This window comes from Rhinopithecus roxellana, chromosome 6, assembly GCF_007565055.1.
Source record: "Rhinopithecus roxellana isolate Shanxi Qingling chromosome 6, ASM756505v1, whole genome shotgun sequence".
NCBI classification, from domain to species: Eukaryota; Metazoa; Chordata; class Mammalia; order Primates; family Cercopithecidae; genus Rhinopithecus; species Rhinopithecus roxellana.
The window spans coordinates 128,367,708-128,394,386 of NC_044554.1; the positions used below are offsets into that span (position 1 = coordinate 128,367,708).

The 26,679-nt window shown below is 39.3% G+C and overlaps 2 protein-coding genes across 4 annotated transcripts in view; one reads left to right on the top strand and one right to left on the bottom strand.

Annotated features, from left to right (window-relative positions):
• The window catches only part of RPA3 (replication protein A3), a 79,551-nt gene that overhangs the window by 8,333 nt on the left and 44,539 nt on the right, over positions 1-26,679 (bottom strand). The window lies entirely within an intron of this gene.
• The window catches only part of UMAD1 (UBAP1-MVB12-associated (UMA) domain containing 1), a 244,907-nt gene that overhangs the window by 4,562 nt on the left and 213,666 nt on the right, over positions 1-26,679 (top strand). For all 3 annotated transcript variants that reach the window (XM_030932062.1, XM_030932061.1, XM_010353067.2), the window contains one exon: positions 26,107-26,227. In XM_030932062.1, coding sequence (XP_030787922.1) covers positions 26,146-26,227 — 82 coding nt within the window. In that variant the 5' untranslated portion in view covers positions 26,107-26,145. The remainder of the gene's footprint in view (positions 1-26,106; positions 26,228-26,679) is intronic.

A 26,679-nucleotide genomic window follows, 5' to 3' on the forward strand; every position in this document is an offset into this window, starting at 1 on the left:
TGCCTGGGATAGAGCCTTCAGTACCATTTTGAATAGAAAGTGTTTAAGTCAAGATGGAGTCTGGCTGCATAAACAAAAGTATCTTTAATGCACAAATGCTTATTCTTACATGTGAAAGAAGTCCACAGCTGTGCAACTTAGTACTTATGTGGTATTGCCACTAAGACTCAGGGCCCCAGGTTCTTTCTGTCTTTCTGTACTTCTATGTTCAATATCTATTTCCATATTTATGGTCACCTCATAGGCCAGGTAAGTGATGGAGATTCAGCTATCAAGTAAATCCACATTTCATGTGGCAGAGAAGTGGACAGGCAAGAGTATACCTCCATGAGATTCAGCTTGGTTTAAGGAGCATTTCACGAAGTCCTTCCCAACTTGAATTTCTGTTTATTAGGTTAAGGAATTTTCCTTCTATTCCTAGTTTGATAAGCGTTTTAATTGAATGGTTATGGAATTTGATCAAATGCATTTTTTTGCCTTAATTGAGATGATTGAAATGAGTATATATATTTCAGTGTTTGAACCAAGCTCACATTCCTGGAAGTTTGATTATGATATATTGTCTTTTATTATATATTCCTGAATTTGATTTGCTGTTGTGGATTTGTGATTTGTTTAGGATTTTTTAAAATCCATGTTCATGAGTGAGATTGGTCTGTAATTTTCCTTTTTTGTATATTCCTTGTCAAAATTTGACATTATGGTTATGAGACAGGAGAATTCCCTGGACCCCTTTGTGGGACTTGTAACCAGAGTGTGACTTGTTTGCTGCCATGAACTCAAATATCTGATGGGAGGGGGAGTATGCAGGTGAGCAGGTGCAGGAGCTGGGGTGAGTGATTTTGGCCTCCGGCCCCACAGCAGTGTCTAGGGACGTTACAGTGCTCTTTTAGCCCTGCCGTCTGGGAATGACTTAAGTGTTAAATAGCTCAGTGGAGTCAGTGTGACAGCCTTTTTGGGTTTCTGCACACAGTGCATCCTGAATTCTTGTCTAGCGTCCAGGAGGAATCAGGTCACATGGACTTGAAAGATGGTGAATGTGGACATTTTATTGAGTGATGGAGGTGGCTCTCAGTGGGATGGTGATATGGTTTGGCTGTGTCCTCACTCAAATCTCATCTTGAATTGTAGCTCCCATAATTCCCATGTGTTGTGGGAGGGACTCGATGAGAGAGAACTGAATCATGGGGACAGTTTCCCCCATAGTGTTCTTATGGTAGTGCATAAGTCTTATGAGATCTAATGGTTTTATAAGGGGAAACCCCTTTCACTTGATTTTTTTTTTATCCTCTCTTGTCTAACGCCATGTAAGATGTACCTTTTGCTTTCTGCCATGATTGTGAGGCCTCCCCAGCCACGTGGAACTGTGAGTCCATTAAACTCCTTTTTCTTTGTAAATTACCCTGTCTCGGGTATGTCTTTACCAGCAGTATGAAAATGAACTAATATAGATGGGGAGCTGGAGAGGGGAAGGAGTGGGAAGATGATCTTCCCATGACCAATCTCCTCCCTCACTGTCCCCAGCCAAACTCCCCTCGACACTCAGATGCTTCCTCTCTTCTCTCCTCTGCTGCGCCATTCTGCTGCTCTGCCACTCTTCTGCTCGTGGAGGGGTTTGGGGTTTATATGGGCACAGAATAGGGGGACATAGTGGGCCAAAAGGCAACATTTGGGTGCAAAAACAGCCTGTTCACATTTAGGGCTGTGGGTCCAGGCTTGAGGGTGAAGCCCTCGCCAGGGACCCCACCCTTCTGCCGCCTGTCCATATCAGTTATACTAGTTTTGTGAAATTAGTGTGGAGTGTTTCTTTTATTTATTCTCCAACATTGCATATAAAACTGAAATTATCTATCGAGTGTTTGGTAGTGTTCAGCTATAAAACCTTTTAGATCTGCTATAGTTACCTTTGACTAGAGCTTTAGACATTTCCCACAAGTTTTTATAAATAGATGTACATTAAGTTCTAAGTATTTTCTAGTTTCCAGCATATTTCTTTTTTGACCCATGCATTATTTTTGTTTCAAAATATATAGGTTTTATTAAAGTTATTTTGATAATTCCCAATGAAATTGCATTATAATCTGAGGGTATCGTTGGTCTCATTCTTTGAAATTATATGAGACTAATTCTTTGAAATTATGTGAGGCTTGCTTTAAGGCTTATTAGGAACATGGACAATTTTTCATGTGTGCTTGGCAAAAAAATGTATTTTCCAGTTGTTGGATCCAGTGTGTAAATTGCAGTGTTCACATAATTCTGTTATCTTTTTGTCTGCTTGTCTCAATCATTGATAAATATATGACATAGCCTATAGATGGTAGCATTGTCAAATTTCTCCTTGAAGCCCTGATAACTTTTGCTATATAGATACATTTCTTTAAGAGACAGGGTCTTAGTCTGTTGCTGAGGCTGGGGTGCAGTGGTGTGATTGTGGTGCACTGCAGCCTTGAACTCCTGAGCTCAAGTGATCTCTCCTCAGCTTCCCAAGTAGTTGGGACTACAAGCACGTGCCATCACACCCAGCTAATTAAAAAAAAAAAAAAAAAATCTTTCTTTTTTGTAGAGACGGGTTCTTGCTTTGTTGCCCAGGCTGGTCCTTAACTGCTAGGCTCAAGCAGGCCTCCCTCCCCGGCCTCCCAGAGTGCTAGGACTACAGGTGTGAGTCACTGTGCCTGGCCTGGCTTTAAAGTTTTTGTTGTTGTTGTTTGCTACTATTATAGACATGCTAGCTGTCTTTCGGTTAGAATTTATTTGTTTTATCTTTTTCTATCCTATATCTCACCTAGGGGAGACAAGACCCATGGGCCTGTATGTTCATTTTCTCATTTCTTTTGTGGCTTAGCTGACAGCTGGCCTGGCAGGGCTCAACTGAAGGTAAAAACAGGCTGATACCAGCCAGTGGTCTCCAGTGGCTGGCCCCCTTCTTCTTCAAGAAGTCACTTCCTTCTAAATCAGATTTCCATTAGGACGTAATTGCCTAGATGTATGGGGAATGGATTCCTTTCTAAGAGAGCACTAGTGTTTGACAGATCATGAGTGATTTGCTATTTCTCTGCTTAAGTTTTCTCCAGTAAACCTTAGACTTTATACTTGTGTGGCCCTTCTGTTATTTGTGTTTGTGCTGGCCTGACAGCTTTAACTTTTTTTGTATTCTTATGTTTTAGGTTTATCTGTCTTGTAAATAGTGCATATAGCTGGAGATTTGTTTTTTCTGTCTTTTGTCCATTTATATTTATTGTGGCTACTTATGTATTATGATTTGTCTTAGTCTATGTAGTGTTGCTATTACAGAATACCCCAGACTGGGTAATTTATACAGAAAATAAAATTGGCAGGGGAACTGGCTCACTCCTGTAATCCCAGGAATTTGCGAGGCCGAGGTGGGTAGATCATTTGAATTCAGGAGTTAGAGACCAGCCTGGGCAACATGGTGAAACCCCATCTCTTCAAAAAATACAAAAATTAGCTGGGCATGGTGGCGTGTGTGCCTGTGGTCCTAGCTACTTGGGAGGCTGAGGTGGGAGGATGGCTTGAGTTCAGGAGGTGGAGGTTGCAGTGAGGTAAGATTGTGTCACTGTGCTCTAGCCTGGGCGACAGAGTGAGACCCTGTCTCCAAAAACAATGAAAAAAAAAGGCCGGGCGCCGTGGCTCACACGTGTAATCTCAGCACTTTGGGAGGCCGAGGTGGGTGGATCACCTGAGGTCAGGAGTTCGAAACCAGCCTGGCCAACGTGATGAAACCCCGTCTCTACTAAAAGTACAAAAATTAGCCAGGCTTGGTGGCAGGTGCCTGTAATCCCAGCTACTCAGGAGGCTGAGGCAGGAGAATCGCTTGAACCCAGGAAGTGGAGGTTGCGGTGAGCGGAGGTTGCGCCACTGCACTCTAGCCTGGGTAACAAGAGCAAGACTCCATCTCAAAATAAAAAAAAGGATGTCTTATAGTTCTGGAGGCTTGGATGTCCAAGGTCCAGGGGCCCACATCTGGCAAGGGCTTGTTATAAGGTAGACAGAAAGGCAAGAGACCATGAGAGAAATGTAAGGGAAGGAGACTAAACTTTTTTTCAGGAACCCACTTCCCCAGTAACTAACCCACTCTAGCTATAATGGCATTAATCCATTTATGAGGGCAGAGCTCTCATAACCTGGTTACCTTTTATAGGTCCCAGCTCTCAACACTGTTGCATTGACAATTAAGTTTTCAACACATGAACTTTGGGGAACATTTTCAAACCATAGCAGGATTAATTTCCATGTAATTTTTTGCTTCCGATGTGTTCTGTTTTGTTGTTATTTTTTCCTTTCTTGCCTTCTTTTGCATTGATTTTTTTTGTTACTTTTTTCTTCTTTATCAGTCTGTGTTAATTTGAATGTTATACATCATATATTTTTGGGAGGGGGGCCACCGTACAAATTTTAACCTGCCACCATGGTCCAAAAGTTTGTCTCTCCCCCCACCCAATTCATATGCTGAAATCCTAACCCCAAGGTGATGGCATATAGTATTAGGAGGTAGGGCCTTTGAGAGGGCACATGAATTGGGTTCATGCCCTTATAAAAGAGTCAGAGAGATCCCTTGCTCCTTCTACCATATGAAATTATAGTGAAAAGATGGCTGTCTGTGAACCAGAAAGTGGGCATTCATCAGACACCGAATATACTGGAGCTTTGATCTTACACCTTCCAGCCTCCAGGACTGTGGGAAGTAAATTTCTGTTTATAAGTTACCTAATTTATGGTATTTTGTTACAGCAGCATGGACAGACTAAGAAGCATGCATATTACTCTTAAAGTCGAAAGTTACTTTGGGTCAAGACAGAACCTATAACTCCATTTACCTTTTCCCAATTTTTATGCTGTTGTCTAGAGATTTAGTTCTGTTTTGATTTCTTGTAATCCCACAATTTACATTCTTATAACTCTGCCTAGACATTATTATTGCTTTATGCAGTTAATATGCTTGAAATTGCCCATATATTTATCATTTTCTTTACTTAATATTTATTTTTACAGCTTCATCAGTTCATGTTTGTGTTTTTCTGAGTGTTTATTTCATTCGAGTTCTCAAAGCATAGTTTTATTATCTTTTTGTGGTATAGAATTCTAAATGGACAGTTAATTTCTCCCAAAACTACTGTAATGATAATATTTTATTCTTGTAATGTCTGCTTTGTTTTACATTGTGATTTTGCTGTAGGCTTTTCATGTCTCGTTATTTGCTTGATCCTCAGTTGTAAGAGGATGGTAGTGATGGCTGCACAACAACGTGAATGTGCCTAATGCCACTAAACTGTACACTTAAAAATTGTTTAAATGATAAATTGTATGTAATATGTTTGTTACCACAGTTAATAAGTAAAACAAAGTTTAAGCTGGTTAAAGTGGCAGTGTTACTTGTACCAAAAGCACCTTGATTTATTAATCCAGCCATTCTGCATCCTGAACCCAGAATGGTCTGCCTGAAATATCAAACTGATAACTCTCCATCCAGTGATTTCCTCCAGCATCACTATTAAGTCCAAACTCCGTGGCATGGCATATAAGAAAGACATTCCAGGTTCTGGCCTTGACTTACCTTTACCTTTAATGCTCTCCCTCCCCAGTACCTCCCCAATACTTTATTATAACCTTCACTGAGATCTTGGTTAATGTATAGTCAGATTTGTTATACTCAGCAACTAGCAGAATCCCCATATTGGCTCTTTTAAAAGAGCATTTGTGGTACAAAAAACCAGGTGCATGACCTTTGAGCAGCCCCTCTGTAACCAAATAGAAAGCCGAAAGCAATACCAGAGCACGTTTTTTCTGGTAATATAGCAAATCAGACATTCAGAGAAATCACTCCCTGTGCAGTCCATCTAAAAATGTTGGATTACGTGTTTTTAAAAATATACGCCTAAATCAATACAAGATTTACAAAATTACCTAGAAACTAGAAAGGACAAGGATCTTCAAATCCACAAGAGTGTATGTTAGTACTAGAGCTGATGTTGTTGAAACTGGAGAGTTCCCTGAACCTCCTTGCAGGACATGGGACAAGGGCGGGCGTGGCTTGTCTCTTTGGCTGGGGTTTGGGGTTTATAAGGGTACAGGATGGAGGGTGTAGCAGGCCAAAAGGCAGCATTCGGGTACGGAAACAGGAATGCCTGTTCCCATTTAGGGCTGCGGGTTTTCAGGCTTGAGGGTGGGGCCTTTGCCAGGGAACTGCCCTCTTCTATCTAGTATTTTCCTGCCTCCTGTCCATATTATTTTCCCTATGGCCATTGCTTTGGGTATGTATTTTCCCGTCCTCATGTTGATCTCATTCTGGTGATTTCTCACTGAAGGAGAGACTGTCAGATTACTTTAGTCTCTCTCACTTAACTTTTTATTGCTGGCAGCTTCTTGTTTCTGAGTCTAGTCCTGAAAATCAGATGGATGTACACATTGCTGGTTCACTCAATTCCCAGTGACTAACAGGCACTCATCATATGTGAGTCTGCTGGGTGGAAATTGGGTCTTCCGAGACTCAGACTTTAAAAATTAAGGTCTGTGAGTGAGTTGAAGAATTAGGAGCAGTTTACAGTTCTTTGAACTTGAAATTCAACCTTCTTTCTTTGCTCTGCTCAGAGTTTTTCCTGTCTGGTACCCTGTTTGACAGAGTCCTCCTTGGGCAGTTACACACCATTCAAACCATTGCCCTCCTGACTCCTCCCTCCCTCCCCTTTTCCCTATCAAGAGCTGTGATCTCTGAATGGAAGTGGAAGATGATCTTGTCAGGGAGGGGTAGAAGGAAGGGAAGAAATCTAGTCCTGTAATACTTTGGGGTCTCCTTTAAGTGGGATGTCTGGCAGTCTTTTTTTCTGGTAGATATAGCTCTTGTATTTTAGAATTAAGCTCAGGCAGTGGGGATGGACAAAGTATTTTCCACATCTTCTTTGTGGTTCATGCTCCTGTTATTGCTCGTTTGCTCACTTAACCATTTATTCATTCCTTTGATAGGATTTCTGAGTACAGAAATACACTCTTGGTCGATTGTATTTCTTGGTCAATACCCATTGATGATGAAGTTCATGGAAGTTTGACTCAGACTTTGGGATATGGTCTCTCATTTTTAGTTGATAGAGCTATTGCCAATTTTTTTTAGTGTGTTTCTTTATGTACATTTTGTTGTAAAACAGCTGGCTCTCTTGTTTACTCAGCAGTCTGAAGCAAGTCATTAGACAGCTAGCAGTACTTTTTGACTAGAATGTGAGTAACATTTTGCATGTTGAGGCATGGTTGATGCTGGTTTTATACAGGACTTAGCACTTTGCTTTGTGCCCATTGACATTGTGAGAGGTGGTAGAGAAATAGGATAAAGAAGCAGGAAGTAGATTGGTTAATTCCTTGAATTTGGAGAAAGTGCCTCATCTAATTTTGTTTGTCTAGGGCCTACCACAGTGCCTGTCCAATTTTGGGCCCTCAAAAGATGTTGGTTGAATGAATTAAATAGTGAACAAACAAATGACTGAGTGTTAGAAGAAGTTTGTTCTTAAATGGGGAGGAAGTAATAAGCCTTCTGATGATGCGGTTAGGCTACATTGAAAGTCAAAAATAATTTTTAGTTGGCAGTTTAGGGAGTGATTCTTTTTGGATGTTGAATGTGATGGTTCCTATTTTGTGTAAACATTAAAATGAGTGAGCAAATAGAGTATTTTTAAAGACCCACACTGAATAATGTTTTATTTTTAAATTTATTCTTGGTCCCCAGTGCTCTAGAGAGTTGTAAAAAGGTGTGACCTCACATCCCATGACTTAATTCTCCCTTAGGTCATTATTTAGATGTGTTTGTCTCACCTAAGATATTTGTTTTATGTAGGGAGATGCTTTTTGTTAGAGTTGTCTGAAGTCTTTTGCAAGGTGTATTTTCATTTTCAAAATGCAACACCAAATGAAGTTGCTTCAGAAATTCTTCTTGTATGGTAGTGTTATTTATACCCAAATCAAAATAGTTTGTTTGTGGCAGTTATGTAGTTGTGTTTGTAACTTTCCTAAAACATATAAATGTGTCATTGTGTCATTAATTTAGATGACTCAGGATAACACTAAAGGGTGTACATTGCCTTCTTTGTCAGTGATTGAGACCCAAATGATAAATTCTTAGTGCAGTTTGTTTCTAAGCTCTCAAAAAGGCAGTAACCTTGTATTCTAAATCTTATCTTCTAAGGATGGTAGTTAGCATCCTTCTTTAGGAAAAAAAACTATGGTTTTCACATGTATAGCATTAAAAAAAAAAACCACTTGAAATTAAGATGTTTTCTGACTGAAGTGCATGACACATTAGGTGATCATACCCATTCACACACAGAGGAGTTACAACATTTTTATTATTCACTGTCATTGTTCACACTGAAGAAAAGGGCAGTATTCTGAGAGTTCTCAGGTGAAGTCTGACACTCCCAGACCTAGGGGAATGTCTTTAACCTAGAGAGTGCTGCTGAGTGGTTAATGTTGAAAAAGAAGTCCCTTTCTTGTAATGTCTTGGTTCTCAACCTAGGGCAGTTTTGTCCCCTAAGAGACATTTTGCAATGTCTGCAGGCATTTTTGGTTGTCACAGTGGGGGATAGGAAGGCACTTAGTGGGTTAAAGCCAGGGATGCTGCTAAACATGATACAGTGCTAGGGACAGCCTCCTACAACAAAGAATTATCTGATTCCGAATGCTTAGAGTGGAGAGATTGAGAAACCTTGGTCTAACTTAATATGAGATTTTTCCTCCCTAAATTAGTAGATTGAGGGGAGACTTTGTTATTCTGTTCTGTTTTTCATATTGTGAATAAGAAGCAGTAGAGGAAAAAAGCAGTCATTTCTTATCACTGCTAGGCTACCCTTCTTGATTCTGAAAACCATAGGGCATTCAATTAAAAAGAAGACAAACACAAATCCTTAAATCCATCAACAGCAAAACCAAAACCTTCCCTGACTATTCTCTAGTAGATACTTTGAGGCTCAAATTTATTTACAAAGTAATGGAGGAGAGTAAAATTGTTTGATGTCTGTTTTACCCAAGTGAGGCCATCTGTGTTCAGTGATGGAAATAGGATCTGACAAGAGGGGAGGTTCTGTTCTAAAATTGTCTTAGGTGAAGTTGTTAGTTTTCAAGATAACTTTATCATATGGATATGAGAAGTTATTCTGTAGAGACAGTATACCGTTGTCCTTTGGTATCTCTAGGGGATTGGTTCCAGGACTTCCTGCTGATACCCAAATCCACAGATGCTCAAGTGCCTTTTCTTAAATGATATAGTATTTGCATATAGCTTGTGTACATCCTTCCATATACTTTGTCCCTAAATTACTCAGAATATCTAACTCTGTGTAAATAGTTATATTTTAAATTTTGGGCTGGGCGTGGTGGCTCATGCTTGTAATCCCAACACTTTGGGAGGCCAAGGTGAGTGGATCACTTGAGGCCAGGAGTGCGAGACCAGCCTGGCCAACATGGTGAAACCCCATCTCTACTAAAAAATACAAAAATAGCCAGGCTTGGTGGCGGGTGCCTGTAATCCCAGCTACTCGGGAAGCTGAGGCAGGAGGATCGCTTGAACTTGGAGGCAGAGATTGCAGTGAGCCAAGATTGCGCCACCGTAACCCAGCCTGGGTCACAGATTGAAGCTCTGTCTCAAAAAAAAAAAAAAAGAAAAAAGAAAAAGAAAAAATAAATTTGTATTAATTTTACTTTTTTTTTTTTTTTTTGAATATTTTTGATTCATAGTAGGATTGCAGGACCTATGGATGTGGTGGGCCCACTCTATTCTAGAAAATTAGTAATTCCAGATTATGTAATGCTTGCCATGCTAGCAGGATTTACTATTATAGTAACAGCAATGATTCCAGACAGTTCCTGGTAGTAGATGTCTTACATGTTAATGATGAGTGGCTGGCAGTTGAGATTATCAAATGAAGCCTCTGGCCTGCTCTCCATGGCAGACAGAGCCAACCATTAAAAGTCATCCAGTCGTGGGAATAAACTAGACTGCCCTTCCCCCAATTCTCTTTCACCTAGGATTTCCTTTATCGTGTTTAAGGATTTCATGTTTGAAATCCACATGTCTCATTTGGAAAAAGCTTTTCCTGCCTTTAATTTAGTATACAGTACAATAAGAAAATGATTGAAATTATGAGGATCAAGAAAAAATAAAATGAATTAAATAAAAAGTTTCAGTTTGGCTCCTGTTGAACCCTATACAGTGAAGTTCTCTGGAGCCCTTTGCATTCCTCCAGAGTCCTCCCTGGCTTGATGCTCTAGAATTGATTTGTAGCTCACCAACTTCCTAAGCATTTTAGATGTGCTGTTTTGGCTAAAAGTAGTATCATTTGAATTCTCAGTTGGCTGAAAGCATCTATAAGGTTATATTAGATAAGTTTTATTAACTCATATAACTTCCCTTTTTAATGGATGTTACATATGTGTATGATGTGACATTACATTTAAGGGATGAATGAAAAGATTAGGAGTATTAAATTAGAGGACGCTTTTTTTAATGTATTTTAATTTTAAAAATATTTTTGTAGGTATATAGTAAGTGTATATATTTAGGACAGGCTCGCTCTCTCTCTCTTTTTTTTTTTTTTTGAGACGGAGTTTTGGTCTTGTTCCCCAGGCTGGAGTGCCATGGTGTGATCTGCAACCTCTGACTCCCGGGTTCAAGTGATTCTCCTGCCTCAGCCTTCCAAGTAGCTGGGATTATAGGCATGTGCCATCATGCCTGGCTAATTTTGTATTTTTAGTAGAGACAGGGTTTCTCCATGTTGGTCAGGCTGGCCTCAAACTTTCAACCTCAGGTGATCCGCCAGCCTCTGCCTCCCAAAGTAATGGGATTACAGGCGTGAGCCACTGTGCCCAGCCAGGACAGGCTCTCTTAAAAGTGAGGTTGCCGCCACCACTTTGAATATACAATGGTATATTCTTCTGTATATACCATTGTAAAAGCTGCATGGTTCTGAGGGTGTTTCTAAGCTTAGCCAGCAGAAGTGGAGTGGAAATATGAGTTGAAGGAGAAAAAAGAACAATGTAAAGTCTCTTGCTGTTAGAAAAGAACTTGTTCGTGTATTTTTTTTTTATTTTTATTTTTTTATTGTACTTCAAGTTCTGGAGTACACGTACAGAACATGCAGGTTTGTTACATAGGTATACATGGGCCATGGTGGTTTGCTGCACCCATCAACCTGTCATCTACATTAGGTATTTCTCCTAATGCTATTCCTCCCCTAGCCCTCCACCCCCAACAGGCCCCGGTGTGTGATGTTCGCCTCCCTATGTCCATGTGTTCTCATTGTTCAGCTCCCATTTTTGAGTGAGAACATGTGGTGTTTGATTTTCTGTTCTTGTGTTTGTTTGCTGAGAATGATGGTTTCCAGCTTCACCCATGTCCCTGCAAAGAACATGAACTCATTCTTTTTTATGGCTGCATAGTATTCCATGGTGTATATGTGCCACATTTTCTTTATCCAGTCTATCATTGATGGCCATTTGGATCAGTTCCAAGTCTTTGCTATTGTGAACAGTGCTGCAATAAACATATGTGTGCATATGTCTTTATAGTAGCATGATTTATAATCCTTTGGGTATATACCCAGTAATGGGATTGTTGGGGTCAAATGGTATTTCTGTTTCTAGATCCTTAAGGAATCGCCACACTGACTTCCACAATGGCTGAACTAATTTACACTTCCACCAACAGTGTTAAAAACCTTCCTATTTCTCCACATCCTCTCCAGCATCTGTTGTTGCCTGACTTTTTAATGATCACCATTCTGACTGGCATGAGAAGGTATCTCATTGTGGTTTTGATTTGCGTTTCTCTAATGACCAGTTACGATGAGCTTTTTTTTGTATGTGTGTTGGGTGCATACATGTCTTCTTTTGAGAAGTGTCAGTTCATATCCTTTGTCCACTTTTTGATGGGGTTGTTTTTTGCTTGTAAATTTGTTTAAATTCTTTCTAGATTCTGGATATTAGCCCTTTGTCAGATGGATAGATCACAAAAATTTTCTCTCATTCTGTAGGTTGCCTGTTCACTCTGATGATAGTGTCTTTTGCTGTGCAGAAGCTCTTTAGCTTAATTAGATCCCATTTGTCAATTTTGGCTTCTGTTGCCATTGCTTTTAGTGTTTTAGTAATGAAGTCTTTGCCTAAGCCTATGTCCTGAATGGTATTGCCTAAGTTTTCTTCTAGGGTTTTTATGAGTTTACGTCTTTAATCCATCTTGAGTTAATTTTTGTATTAGGTGTAAGGGAGTGGTCCAGTTTCAGTTTTCTGCATATGGCTAGCCAATTTTCCCAACAGCATTTATTAAACAGGGACTCTTTTCCCCATTGCTTGTTTTTGTCAGGTTTGTTAAAGATCAGATGGTTATAGATGTATGGTATTATTTCTGAGGCCTCTATTCTGTTCCATTGGTATATATATTTATTTTGGTACCAGTACCGTGCTGTTTTGATTATTCTAGTCTTGTAGTATAGTTTGAAGTCAGGTAGTGTGATGCCTCCAGCTTTATTCTTTTTGCTTATGATTGTCTTGGCTATACGGGCTCTGTTTTGGTTCTATATGAAATTTAAAGTAGTTTTTTCTAATTCTGTGAAGAGAGTCAATGGTAGCTTGATGGGGATAGCATTGAATCTATACATTACTTTGGGCAATATGGCCATTTTCATGATATTGATTCTTCCTATCCATGAGCATGGAATGTTTTTCCATTTGTTTGTGTTCTTTCTTATTTCCTTGAGCAGTGGTTTGTAGTTCTCCTTGAAGAGGTCTTTGACGTCCCTTGTAAGTTGGATTCCTAGATATTTTATTCTCTTTGAAGCAATTGTGAATGGGAGTTCACTCATGAGTTGGCTCTCTGTCAATTATTTGTTTATAGGAATGCTTGTGATTTTTGCACATTGATTTTGTATCCTGAGACTGCTGAAGTTGCTTATCAGCTTAGGGAGATTTTGGGCTGAGACGATGGGGTTTTCTAAATATACAATCATGTCATCTGCAAACAGAGGCAATTTGACTTCCTCTCTTCCTATTTGAATACACTTTATTTCTTTCTCTTGCCTGATTGCCCTGGCCAGAACTTCTAACACTATGTTGAATGGGAGTGGTGAGAGAGGGCATCCCTGTCTTATGCTGGTTTTCAAAGGGAGTGCTTCCAGTTTTTGTCTGTTCAGTGTGATATTGGCTGTGGGTTTGTCATAAGTAGCTCTTATTATTTTGAGATACATTCCATTAATACCTAGTTTATTGAGAGCTTTTAGCATGAAGGGCTGTTGAATTTTATCAAAGGCCTTTTTGGCATCTATTGAGATAATCATGTGGTTTTTGTCATTGACTCTGTTTATATGATGGATTAAGTTTATTGATTTGTATATGTTGAACCAGGCTTGCATCCCAGGGATGAAGCCGATTTGATTGTGGTGGACTTTTTGATGTGCTGTTGGATTCAGTTTGCCTGTATCTTATTATTTTTGCATCAATATTAATCAGGACTGTTGGCCTGAAATTTTCTTTTTTTGTTGTATTTCTGCCAGGTTTTGGTGTCAGGTTGATGCTGGCCTCATAAAATGAGTTAGGGAGGAGCCCCTCTTTTTCTATTGTTTGGAATAGTTTCAGAAGGAATGGTACCAGCTCCTGTTTGTACCTCTGGTAGAATTTGGCTGTGAAACTATCTGGTCCTGGACTTTTTTTGGTTGGTAGGCTATTAATTACTGCCTCAATTTCAGAACTTGTTACTGGTCTATTCAGGGATTCGACTTCTTCCTGAATTAGACTTGGGAAGGTGTATGTCCAGGAATTTTTCCATTTCTTCTAGATTTTCTAGTTTATTTGCGTAGAGGTATTTATAGTATTCTGTGATGGTAGTTTGTATTGCTGTGGGATCATAAAAGGTGATATCCCCTTTATCATTTTTTATTGCATCTATTTGATTCTTCTCTCTTTTCTTCTTTATTAGTCTGGCTAGTGGTCTATTTATTTTGTTGATCTTTTCAAAAAGCCAGCTCCTGGATTCATTGATTTTTTTGAAGGGTTTTTTTGTGTCTCTATCTCCTTCATTTCTGCTCTGATCTTAGTTATTTCTTGTCTTCTGCTAGCTTTTGAACGTGTTTGCTCTTGCTTCTCTAGTTCTTTTAATTATGATGTTAGGGTGTCAATTTTAGAACTTTCCCACTTTCTCTTGTTGGCATTCAATGCTATAAATTTCCCTCTACACCCTGCTTTAGATGTGTCCCAGGGATTCTAGTACCTTGTGTCTTTGTTCTCATTGGTTTCAAAGAACTTATTTGTCTCTGCCTTAATTTCGTTATTTACCCAGTATTCATTCAGGAGCAGGTTGTTCAGTGTCCATGTAATTGTGCAGTTTTGAGTGAGTTTCTTAATCCCAAGCTCTAATTTGACTTTTCTGTGGTTGGAGAGACTGTTTGCTATTATTTCTGTTCTTTTGTGTTTGCTGAGGAGTGTTTTAGTCCCAGTTATGTGGTCAGTTTTAGAGTAAGTGTGATGTGGTGCTGAGAAGAATGCATATTCTGTTGATTTGGGGTGGAGTGTTCTGTAGATGTTTATTAGGTCCACTTGGTTCAGAGCCAAGTTCAAGTCCTGAATATCCTTGTTAATTTTCTGTCTCATTGATTTATCTAATATTGACATTGGGGTGTTAAAGTCTCCCACTATTATTGTGTGGGAGTCTAAGTCTCTTTGTAGGTCTCTAAGAACTTGCTTTATGGATCTGGGTGCTCTGGTATTGGGTGCATACATATTTAGGATTGTTAACTCTTCTTGTTGCATTGATCCCTTTATGATCATGTAATGCCCTTTTTGTCTCTTTTGATCTTTGTTGGTTTAAAGTCTGTTTTATCAGAGACTACAATTGCAAACCCTGCTTTTTTTTTTGTGCTTTCCATTTGCTTGGTAAATATTTTTCCATCCCTTTATTTTGAGCTTGTGTGTGTCTTTGCACATGAGATAGGTGTCCTGAATACAACACACCAATGGATCTTGACTCTTTATCCAATTTGCCAGTCTGTGTCTTTTAATTGGGGGCATTTAGTCCATTTACATTTCAGGTTAATAATGTTATGTGTGAATCTGATCCTGCTGTTATTATACTAGCTGGTTATTTTTCCTGTTAGTTGATGCAGTTTCTTCTTAGTGTTGATGGTATTTACAGTTTGGTATGTTTTTGCAGTGGCTGGTACCTGTTGTTCCTTTCGTTCCTTTTAGTGCTTCCTTCAGGAGTTCTTGTAAGGCAGGCCTGGTGGTGACAAAATCTCTCAGCATTTGCTTGTTTGTAAGAGATTTTATTTCTCCTTTGCTTTATGAAGCTTGGTTTGGCTGGATATGAAATTCTGTGTTGAAACTTCTTTTCTTTAAGAATGTTGAATATTGGCCTCCACTCTCTTCTGGCTTGTAGGGTTTCTGCAGAGAGATCCACTGTTAGTTTGATGGGCTTCCCTTTGTAGGTAACCCAGCCTTTCTCTCTGGCTGCCCTTAACATTTTTTCCTTCATTTCAACCTTGGTGAATCTGGCAATTATGTGTCTTGAGGTTGCTCTTCTCACGGAGTATCTTTGTGGTGTTCTCTGTATTTCCTGAATTTGAATGTTGGCCTGTCTTGCTAGGTTGGGGAAGTTCTCCTGGATAATATCCTGAAGAGTGTTTTCCAACTTGGTTCCATTCTCCCTGTCACTTTCGGGTACACCAATCAAATGTAGGTTTGGTCTTTTCACATAGTCCCATATTTCTTGGAGGCTTTGTTCATTCCTTTTGATTTTTTTTTTTAATCTTGTCTTTATTCTTTATTTCAGTAAGTTGATCTTTAATCTCTGATATCCTTTCTTCCACTTGGTTGATTGAGCTATTGATACTTGTGTATGCTTCAGGAAGTTCTCGTGCTGTGTTTTTCAGCTCCATCAGGTCATTTATGTTCTTCTCTACACTGGTAATTCTAGTTAGCAATTCATCTAACCTTTTTTTCCAAGGTTCTTAGCTTCCTTGCATTGGGTTAAAACATGCTCCTTTAGCTCAGAGGAGTTTGTTATTACCCACTTCTGAAGCCTGCTTCTTTCAATTCGTCAAACTCAATCTCCATCCAGTTTTGTTCCCTTGCTGCTGAGGAGTTATGATCCTTTGGAGGAGAAGAGGCATTCTGGTTTTTGGAATTTTCAGTGTTTTTGTTCGGTTTCTCCCTATCTTTGTGGATTTATCTACCTGTGGTCTTTGTTGTTGGTGACCTTTGAATGGGATGTCTGAGTGAACGTCATTTTGTTGATGTTGATGCTACTCCTTTCTGTTTGTTAGTTTTCCTTCTAACAGGCCCCTTTGCTGCAGGTCTGCTGAAGTTTGCTGGAGGTCCAGTCGAGACCCTGTTTGCCTAGGTATCGTCAGTGGAGGCTGCAGAACAGCAAAGATTGTTGCCTATTCCTTCCTTTGTCCCAGAGGGGCACCCACCAGATGACAGCCGGAGCTTTCCTGTATGAGGTGTCCATTGGCCCCTGCTGGGAGGTGTCTCCCAGTCTGGAGACATAGGTGTCGGGGACCCACTTGAGGAGGCAGTCTGACCCTTAGCAGAGTTTGAACACTGTGCTAGGAGATGTGCTGCTTTCTTCAGAGCTGGCAGGCAGGGATGTTTAAGTCTGGTGAAGCTGCATCCACAGCTGCCCCTTCCCCCCAGGTGCTCTGTCCCTAGGAGATGGGAGTTTTATCTATAAGCCCCTGACTGGGGCTGCTGCCTTTTTTTCCAGAGATGCCCTGCACAGAGAGGAGGAATCTAGAGAGGCAGTCTGGCTACAGCGGCTTTGCTCAGCTGTGGAGGGCTGTGCCCAGTTGAAACTTTCGCGGCATCTTTGTTTACACCGTGAGGGGAAAACAGCCCACTCAAGCCTCAATTACAGATGCCCCTCCCCCCACGAAACTTGAGTATCCCACGTCAGCTTCAGACTGCTATGCTAGCAGGGAGAATTTCGAGCCAGTGGATCTTAGCTTGCTGAGCTCCATGGGGGTGGGATCCACTGAGCTAAACCACTTGACTACCTGCTTCAGCCCCCTTTCCAGGGAAGTGAACGGTTCTGTTTTGCTGGTGTTCCAGGTGCCAGTGGGGTATTAAAAAAACCTCTGCAGCTAGCTCAGTGTCTGCCCAAATGGTGGCCCGGTTTTGTGCTTGAAAGGGCCCTGGCAGCGTAGGCACCGGCGGGAATCTCCTGGTTTGCTGGTTGCGAAGACCATGGGAAAAATATAGTATCGGGGTAGGAGTGCACTGTTCCTCATGGCACAGTCCCTCACTGCTTCCCTTGGCCAGGGGAGGGAGTTCCCTGACCCCTTGCGCCTCCTGGGTGAGGTGACGCCCCACCCTGTTTCTGCTCGCCCTCCGTTGGCTGCACCCACTGTCTAACCAGTCCCAATGAGATGAGGTGGGTACCTCAGTTGGAAATTCAGAAATCTCCCGCCTTCTGTGTTGATCTCACTGGGAGCTGCAGATGGAGCTGTTCCTATTCCGCCATCTTGCCAGCAACCACTCTTCATGTATTTTTAAAATGGTTAATGGTGAGTGTTAAAATGTTACGGTCTTTAGATTTTGTTGAATAAAGTTAAATGAAAGATACAATGATTTTGTTTCAACATGTAAATATTTATAGTATGCTAGAAACCATGCCCTTTATAATTTTCAATGGAAAGTTTTAGATGTGAACTTAAAAAGTGCAAGAGGGTGCACAATTTTCTCAAAAAAATTCAAAGAGGTGTGTGAGTGCTTTGAAAAAACTTTTTTGCCTGTAACCCAAACTAAAAAATAGATTTCTTCTTATAACCCAGCACAGGCACCCGAATGCAAAAGTTTATAAAACATTAGTTATAAATCATTAGTGATAAAACATTAGTTATAAATTAGTTACCTTGTATGATGCTCTCAATCTTTTTGCCTTCTCTCCCTCTTCCCCTACTTTTTTTTTTTTTCTTCCTATTTCATTCCATTAAAAAAAAAAAAAAGTCTGGTCTTGACCTGTTAAATTGTTTACTTCCACTCAAGGGTTGGGACTTGCAGTTTGAAGAAAACACCTAAATCTAAGATATGGTTTTTTCTTTCTTTTTTTTTCTTTGTTTTTGTTTCATTTTTTAAAAGTCTGAGCATAAATAAGAGAGGTGGAATAAAATTTATGTTAATGCTTCAGTTTAATTAATTAGTTTCCAAGCTGTTCTGTGGAGCTGAAAAGTGACATCAGTTTAAATGTCTTCCCTTGCTTATCCTCTCAGGCGTCTGTACCTCTTCCCCATTACACCAATATCAAAAACCTACAAACTAAAAAACCTCGGTGGGATGGAAAGACGGTGAGAGTCTTTATGTAATCCTAATTAGTAGTCTGACTGATACTAAAGGATACATTTTAAAAGAGGATTAAATCTTGTCTCTACTATGAATCCAAAATCTGTTAAATACTGAACTTGTTAATTAAGGAGAGAACTAGTGAGATACTGCAACTGGTTCAAAAGAGAACTCAAAGCATCATCACACATTGATAGGCAAATAAGGAATGTTAAATTTATAAATGGATGCAAAATTGGTTAGTATCCCTGGGGCAATAACTAATGCATTTTACCAGAAGCATTTTTATGGATAGGAATTACATGCATGACTATCCGTTTTCTACAATTGATCTCCTATTCCTACAGAGTTATAAAATAGCCTAGTCAAAACACGCAAAGGTGGGAATAACCTGAATGGGTGAGCTAGCCAGGAAATCTACTGAATTCTAAAGTCTTAAACAATTTTTCCTTCTACTGATTAGATTTAGGCTATTAATTCCTAACCTAGGTCTAAAACACTTTGCAACCTAAAGGCCAAGTCCAGTTTGTAGAGGATTTCTACCATCTGTGCAGTATTTGTAAACATCGTGAATTTCTTGCTATTATTTAAACCTAGATTTTTACATAATAGCTGAATTTCTAGTTTGTCTTGGAAAATCAGATTGAAATGGAATTTACTATTATTTTCTTCTCTTAAGATAAACTTCCCTACTTCCCTTTTCTTATTTATAGTATCACTTTTCCATATCATTTCTGTACATCCCTTCTTTTCTCATTCAAACTTCACTCATCTTAATCCAGTCTCATTTCAGTACAGCTGTCTAACTTCTTGACTCCAGGCTCTCCTCAGTCTCTCCATCATGCTATTTTACATTTAATCTCTCTTAAATACTTTGCTCAAGACTCCAGACTGCCCAGTAATGTCCAGTAAATCCTGTTTTGTCACTCTGAATATGCTGACACTTTCCTGACACTTCCACCCCTTCAATAATTTATTTCTTCCCTTCTTTTGCAGTCTTGATATCTGTTCCTTATCTACATGTTCCTTCCTCTAGTAAGGTTAATCTCTTTGCTTTCCTCTATACCCACTATGCTTTTTGTTCATGTTGATCCTTCCTACAGGAAAGGCCTTCCTTCTCTTCTTTGTTTATACATATCACATGAAGTTAAACTCAAGGCTACCTAGTCTGCAAAGCCTACCAGAGTTCTAATTCACATTGATCTTTCTGGAATGTTTTATGCTGTCTAGTGGTGTTTTAGGTAGTGTATCTTTATCACTCAAGATTAAAGCTACCAAAAGCATGGCCTACCTTCCTATATACTATTTTGGTATCTCTGAGGAGAAATTAGTAAACTTGTCTAAATTTTTATATTTGCATAATCATGCATTTCACTGTACAAAAGGAAGAAGATTAAACATTGTTCAGGATTTTAATTTTTCAGCACTGTGAAATTTACATATTTGTTGTATTTGGAAGAAAATGTGTGTGGGTTTTATGTATTTTTATATATACACACACATTTCATACACATGTATTTACATTATTCTGTCTATAGACAGTGGCTGTATATATCACACAGGAATTTTAGTCTATTTGATATATTTACATTAACTAGTAGTCTGTTGAAATTCAAAGGAGGTAATCAAATTGAGAAAACCATGTTGCCTAATCCTCTTGTCATGGATAATATTACTTAAAAGGGAAGCCTTGGAGTAATAGGAAAAAAGAAATATATTCTTGGGCTCCCCTACTTCTATTCAGAACAATAGGATCTGCCCTGGTAAGCAATCACGCAGGCCCTTTTATGCGCAGTCTGTGTATAACATTAAAAGTCAATACACTGTCCTTTTGTTTTTTAGTTTTGTGTGATGCATGGAGAAAATAAGCATTTTGCTTTTTATATAAAGACCATCCCTGTAACACAAAGTGGGTTAAGAGATTTGAGACAATTTTCCCGATAATTGTGAACTAAAACTTATATATGACATCTAATTGTGTTAATAATGAATTTTTAAAGAACTTTATTGAGTGAGGTATGATCAGTAACACGTATTTGAAAGTATACAATTTGATCAGTTTTGATGTGTGCTTATACCGCTGAAACAGTCATTACAGTGAAGATAATGAACGTATCCACCACTTCCAAGAGTTTCCTTCTACTCCCTTGTCATCTCTCCTTCCTTTGCTCCTTCTCTGTCCCTCCCCTCCCCAGGCAACCTCTGATCTGCTTTCTTTCACTGTACATTAGTTTGTATTTTTGAGACGTTTATATAAATGGAATCATATAGTATGAACTTTTATTTTGTCTGGCTTCTTTCCATCAGCTTTTTTTTTTTTTTTTTTTTTTTTTTTCAGATTGTTGCATGTTGTAGCATATATCACTGTTTTGTTCCCCTTTTACTGCCGAATGGGATGCATATGGCAGTTTTTAAAAATCCATTTATCTGTTATTGGACATTTGAGTTGTTTCCATTTTTTGGTCATTACAAAAAAAACTATTACAACATTTGTATACAAGTGTAGACATATGTTTTCACTTCCCGAAGGGCTAAGTTATAGGGTGGATATGTTTTTAAGAAATTGCCAAACTGTTGTCCAGAGTGGTTGTACTATATAACCCTTCTACCACCAGTGTACAAGAGTTCCGGTTGCTCCATATCTTTGCCCTTTGCCAACACTTGGGATGGGGCAAGTTTTTTTTTTTTTTTTTTTTTTGTAGATAGGGTCTCAGAGCCCTGTCACCCAGGCTGGAGTACAGTGGCATGTTCATGGCTCATTGCATCCTTGACATCCTGGTCTCAAGCAATCCTCCCATTTCAGTCTGCTGAGTAGCGGGGACCTCAGGCACATGCCACCACACCTGGCTGATTTTTGTATTTCTTGTAGAGATGAGGTTTTGCCATGTTGCCCAGACTGGTCATAAGCTCCTGGCCTCAAGTGATCTGCCCACCTAAGGTCCCAAAGTACTAGGATTACAGGTGTGAGACCCTGTACCCGGTCAGGGCAAGTCTTTTTAATTTTAAATATTTTGATAGGTATATAATGGTAGGTCATTGAGATTCTAATTTACTTTTCCTTATTGACTAATGCTATTGGTCATTTTCCATGTGGTGGTTTGCTGTTCATGTATCTTCCTAGGTGAAGTGGCTGTTCATATTTTTTGTTCAGTTTTTATTGAGTTGTTTTTTCATTATTGAGTTTTAAGAGTTCTTTATATATCCTTTATATACATTATTTATCAAATACGTGATTTCCAGGAATTTTCTCCCATTTTGTAGTTTGGACAGGTGAATTTATTTATTTATTTATTTATTTTGAGATGAAGTTTCGCTCTTGTTGCCCAGTCTGGAGAGTAATGGTGGGGTCTTAGCTCACTGCAACCTCCGCCTCCCAAGTTCAAGTGATTCTCCTGCCTCTCAGACTCCTGAGTAGCTGGGATTACAGGCATGCGCCACCACATCTGGCTAATTTTTGTATTATTAGTAGAGAGGGAGTGTCACCTTGTTGGCTAGGCCAGGTCTCTAACTCCTAACCTCAGGTGATCCACCCGCCTTGCCCTGCAAAGTGCTGGGATTACAGGCGTCAGCCTGACAGGTGAATTCTTTATCCTCCACCTGTATAGAGGTAGTTCCAGGATCCCTGTGTTTCAGTATTAAGATGCATTATGGGTTGGGTTCTAGCTCAGGCAAGTTGCCACTAGTTAATAATGGATTTTTGAGAATAAAATTTGGTATGTTTCCTGTTTATAAATGTAAAATTTGCACATTGTAGACAATTTAAAAAATACTGAAAACTACAGAGAAGGAAATGAGACTGGAGTATGCTTGGGAACTCCAGGCAGAAGTCCAGCTGTCAAGGCCATGCATATCAGAAGCAAGAATGCTTAGAGCTTACCACATACTAGGCTTGGGGCGGCAGGACTATACAGGTCCCCTCCACTTAAATTGCACTTAATTCTGCTAAGGATTGCCTCAGAAATATGATGGGCTGAGGTTGCAGTTTGTTTTCCCTAAATGTAAGTTCAGTGCTATACCTGCAGTTTTGGACCATTATCTGGCCTATGCACTTAATAAATGTTTATATTATAAAAGTATGAAGTAAATGAAGGTCTTCATAGATGTTATACAGTTAGTAAATGTCTTCACAGCATAGAGCTGAGCAATCACAGCATAGAGCTGAGCAAGGCTTCGGAAAGTAGCGATTGACAAAGACAGAAATGGAATTAATCAAATGTATTTGACTAACATTGAGAAATATATTAAAGAAAGTCCAACACAGATATCCTAAGTGTTAAGTGTTTCTTGGCTGTGATGCTTTACTGATGAAAAGCATTCAGTTTTGGTGCCAATAGGATTGTGTTTAAGATTATGCTCTACTCTACCAGCTATGTAAACTTGGACCAGTACTTAACCTAGTTTTTTACTTCGATTCTTTTTTGTTTGTTTGACACAGGGTTTGCTCTGTCGCCCAGGCTGCAGTGACTGCACTCACTTTCACCCTTCTGGACTCAAGCAGTCCTCCTACCTCAGCCTCACGATTAGCTGGGACCACAGGCACACACCACCACACCTGGCTAATGTGTGTGTGTGTGTGTGTGTGTTTTGTAGAGACAGGATTTCATCATGCCCAGGCTGGCCTCAAATTCTTGGGCTCAAGCATTTTGCTTCCCTCAGCCTCCCAAAGTGCTGGGATTACAGGTCTGAGCCACTATGCCTGGTCCTACTTTACTTCTTTTACTTACACAATGTGAATAATTGTGTATACCTGTGGGGCTATTGTAAGGATTATGGGAGATAGAGCATACAGTAGTCCTCCCTCTTATCTATGGTTTCGATTTTTACTGTTTCAGTTACTTATGGCAACTGAGTAAAAATAGATGAGTACAGTACAATTTTATATATATATATATGTTTGAGATGGAGTCTCGCTCTGTCGCCCCGGCTGGAGTGCGGTGGCATGATCTCGGCTCACTGCAAGCTCCGCCTCCCGGGTTCATGCCATTCTCCTGCCTCAGCCTCCCGAGTAGCTGGGATTACAGGCACCCACCACCATGCCCAGCTAATGTTTTATATTTTTAGTAGAGATGGGATTTCACTGTGTTACCCAAGATGGTCTCAATCTCCTGACCTTGTGATCTGCCCGCCTTGGCTTCCCAAAGTGCTGGGATTACAGGTGTGAGCCACCGCGCCCGGCCACAGTACAATAAGATTTTAAGACAAGGAGAGAGAAGGGGACCATATTCACATAACTTTTATTACTACATATTGTTATAGCTCTATTTTATTATTAGTTATTGCTAATCTCATACTGTGCCTAATTTATAAATTAAACTTTATCATAGGTTTGTACATACAGTAAATTCTCGCTTAACATCATGGATGGATTTTTAGAAACTGACTTTAAGTGAAACAACATATAATGAAACCAGTTTTACAATAGGCTAATTGATATAAGCAAGAGTTCATTTCATATGGCATATTTCTGGTCATAAAAACATCACCAACTTCTAAATAAAGATAAAAACCTTTCTAATGTTAAACATTGAAATGAATGTTAGTGATACATACATTTAAGAAATATTAATAAAACAAGATAATTATTTACCCAATTATTCTAGTTAAGTGCTACAGCTGGCCAGAGGCTCTTCTGGCAGCTTAAGCCCTCAAGGCCTCAGGAGGAACCAGCTCTGGACAGGACACCACTCTATCGCAGGGCACTCACATACCCACCCATACTCACTCAGAGAGGAACCATGTCGACATGCCAGTCCGCCCAGTGGACACAGCTTTGGGACATGGGAGGAAACTGGAGTACTGGGGAGAAAGCCCACACAGACGTGGGGAGAATGGGCCAGCTCTACACATACATAGACAGTGGCCCCAGCTGGGAATCAAGTTTTTTTTTCTCATCAATATTAAAATGAAGCAACATTATTTGGGGGACCTTTTGTATAGAAAAAAAACGTACTCTATATAGGGTTTAGTACTGTCGTTGGTTTCAGGTGTCTACTTGGGGTCTTGGAACATGTCCCCCATGGATAAGCGGGGGGGCTATTGTATATAGTATTTTACATTCCTACTTGCAAACCAATTCTTTTCTGATCTCATTTCTTCCTTGTGTGGGTTTCCCTTTATCTTATTCAGTTACTTTTTTCATTTGATTCCTTGTCTTTTCATCCTTATCTTTTGCTTTTTCATCTAATCTTGTTTTTTTTTTTCCACCAGTTTCATTAGAGGCCATCTCTCCTTGTTGTCTATAGAGAGTGCCAAACTATTTTCAAACTTTTCTTTTGTAGCTGTTACTATATCCAGTAAGCTCTTTCTTTAAGGATTTCAGAAGCCGTTCCTTTTCTCTTGTTAGAATGTTTTCTTCTTCACATGGCTTGTGTTTTTCTTCTCCATTTTTAATTCCTTTTTTAAAAGTGAAACCTGCCAGATATGTTTTCTAGCAACAAATAGATATTTTCTAGCAACAAATAGTAACCTCACTTATGTTGGGGTTAATATCCTTCTCTGATCTATAGCTCAGGTCAGGCCAACCAGCACAAATCCCAGTATAATTCTCAGTTTCTAGAAGGTTTTCACTAAGATTAAATCTTTACCCTCCCTTCTTGATTTTCTGCTATGGGTGAAATATATGAAAACTAAAACTTGGAGCACTTGCTGCCACCAGGATTATTCTTTGCTTTCTCTTCTATTTTTTTGGCTTGTAAGGAACTGTCCTCAGAATCCTATGTGTCCTTGAAAGTACCCTTCAGCTTTCTCCCCAGTTGTTTTCTAGAAATTGTTGGCCTACTTTAATATATAACAATGGGAATAGTAGGAAAAGAGGGTTGTGTATGTGTGCTTGTATTTGTGTGCCTGTGAGCATGTGTGTATTGGGGATGGTCACAATAATCTCACCAACACAAGGATCTGCACTGATGGGAATTTAAAGTTGGCTGCAATTTTATAATGGGTACTGATATGGTTTGGTTGTGTGTCCCCACTCAGATCTTACTTTGAGTTGTATTAATGCCCATATGTCAAGGGCAGGACCAGGTGGAGATAATTGAATCATGGGTGCTGGTTTCCCCCATGTTGTTCTCATGATAGTGATGAGTTCTCATGAGATCTGATGGTTTTATAAGGGGCTTCCCCATTGGCTTGGCGCTCATTCTCTCTCCTGTCATCCTGTGAAGAGGTGTCTTCCCCTGTGATTTTAAGTTTCCTGAGGCCTCCCCAGCCATGTGGAACTGTGAGTCAATTAAATCTGTTTTCTTTATAAATCACTCAGTCGAGGATATTTCTTCATAACAGTGTGAGAATGAACTAATACAGGTACAGTGCTTGAGTGTCTAAATTAGACCATCAATAGGGGATGTTTGAAATATTTTCTTTTTTTCAGGTGGCCTTAGTTTTATGAGGCTTAAGGTAGTTACAGCATGACAAGAAACCTGGATAGTTTTTTTTTTTTTTTTCTATTACCCAAACCAGTATCTGCTTTATGGTTAGCAAGATCCTTACAGATTCTTGTGTTATCTGTTGATTTGAGTTTTGTATGTAGGAATTTCCTGGGTTATTTTCTGAATCTTCAGAAATTGAGAGAGGTTGCACTGTGATCTTCAAGGGATACCGGAGTTTAAACTGCAAGATCATTTTCTAGCTTTGTCTGCTGACATCTAGAGAAGGTTCATGGTTTTACGTCTGTCCATAGAATTCCTAAGAGTAACTTTTGTGATATATTTATGCTTAATTTTTTGCTAAAAAGGGTAAGAGTTTTACAGTTGCATCCGAATGTGACATTGTGTAGTGTTTCTATTTCAGGTAGCAGCAGCAGCAGCAGCAGCAGCAGCAACAGCAGCAATGTTTCACTTCTTCAGAAAGCCTCCGGAATCTAAAAAGCCCTCAGTACCAGAGACAGAAGCAGATGGATTCGTCCTTTTAGGTGAGTCTTTTTATGAAACAAAATAATTAGATAAATTATGTTTTCTTTAAAAAATTACTTGAAAATTATATGATTGATTTAAAATCATTTCTTATAATTTCAGAATTAATTTATGTGTTTAATTTTTAAAAAGTAAAATCTGTAAAGATAAAGGTCACCCATTACTTGGAATAGCGTCATCAAGAGAGACTTTTCTTACATGTTGGTTTGGCTGTGTACTCCAAATTAAATTTGTAAAATCCCTTCTTTTTCCCCCTTCTTTTAACTGTGGAAAATCTAAAGTCTTCAAGAATCCTTGATGAATTCAAGTTCTGTCTTATAAATAGTACTAACCTTGTTTCATAAATTAGCATCTGAAATTAAATTAGGCATCTAATAAATATTTGCCAAATGAAGTAGACTTTAAAATCTAAATATGTTGAATAGTGTTTTCTCTTTAAGACTATTTTCTA